General features: G+C 65.9%; 1 protein-coding gene across 3 annotated transcripts in view; it reads left to right on the forward strand.

The window, feature by feature from the left end:
* The first annotated feature begins 483 nt into the window (after nt 1–483).
* TMEM255A (transmembrane protein 255A) overlaps nt 484–1,107 on the forward strand; it is a 48,793-nt gene continuing 48,169 nt past the window's right edge. For all 3 annotated transcript variants that reach the window (XM_021686114.1, XM_021686123.1, XM_021686134.1), the window contains exon 1: nt 484–615. In XM_021686114.1, the coding sequence (XP_021541789.1) occupies nt 558–615 (58 nt within the window). In that variant the 5' untranslated portion in view covers nt 484–557. The remainder of the gene's footprint in view (nt 616–1,107) is intronic.

Raw genomic sequence — 1,107 nt, forward strand, 5'->3', positions numbered from 1 at the left:
GTGTGTGTGTGTGTGTGTGTGTGTGCGCGCGCGCGCGCGCGCGCGTGTGTGTATTCATCAACTCTGAACCTCTGACTCTGCCCCCTCCCCAATTATAAATCCTAGAACAGGATGCTTGCCCAAGACCCTCTCTCCAAACTACAGAGAAGGCCGATTGGCCCCAGGCTGTAGCCTCCCCCTCTTTCTCTGCGCAGCCCTGGCCCCAAGGGGCTAAAACGGCTCCCTGTCTGGCTTGGGAGGCTGGGAGGTGGATAACTAGGATGGGGGGGCCGAGGGCGAGGGAGGGGGGGTCTTGCGCAAGCGCACGCCGCTGCTCGGACCGCCAATGCTGCTGCCTCCCCGAACAGAGGGAGGCAGAAGAGGAGGGAGGGAGAAGAGGGGAAGGGAAGGGAGGGGGGAGGCGGCCCTTGGACTGCAGCTCGCAACCAGAGGCAGTCTCTCTCAGCTCTCGGAGGGACGGGGAGCGGCAGCCGCGGAGTAGGATGCTCTGCGGGGCGCCCTGAGCCGGGGCCGCGGGAAGCAGCTTCGGGGGCCGGGGCCACAGGGCAGCTTTCAGCATGCATCAGTCCCTGACTCAGCAGCGGTCCAGCGACATGTCCCTGCCCGATTCCATGGGTAAGTCCAGCCCGCCCTTCCTAGGGGCGGCGGCAGCTAGGGGTGAGTGCGCTGCCCTCTGGACTACGAGCGCCCCGGCCGCCCCGGGAGCCAGGGAGCGGGAAGCGGGGCTAGGCAGGGGGTCCGCGCGCCCCAGCGTCTGGGTCGCCGACCAGAGCTCCAGGGGAGCAGCCCGGCGGGGGCGGGGGCGACGCGCGGAGCTGGGAGCGCCAAGCTTGCGTCGGAGTATCCGTGCCCCGGAGTGCGGGTGTGTGCGTGTTTGTGTGCGTGTGCCGACAGACTTGCAGCCGGTGGTAAATTCCAGCTGTCTGGGGATCAAAACACTTGCCTGCAACCTGCGCCTCCGCTTTCCATTCGACGCTCCCTCTTTGCAAAGTCCCCGTCACTTCTAAGAGCTCAAGACTAACGACAATTAGGAGAAGCAGAGTCCTCGCCCCCTCCCAACTCTGTCGAAGGTGCCCAGAAATTCAGAGCTGCAGTGGTGGGGGGGGG

Source organism: Neomonachus schauinslandi, chromosome X, assembly GCF_002201575.2.
Source record: "Neomonachus schauinslandi chromosome X, ASM220157v2, whole genome shotgun sequence".
NCBI classification, from domain to species: Eukaryota; Metazoa; Chordata; class Mammalia; order Carnivora; family Phocidae; genus Neomonachus; species Neomonachus schauinslandi.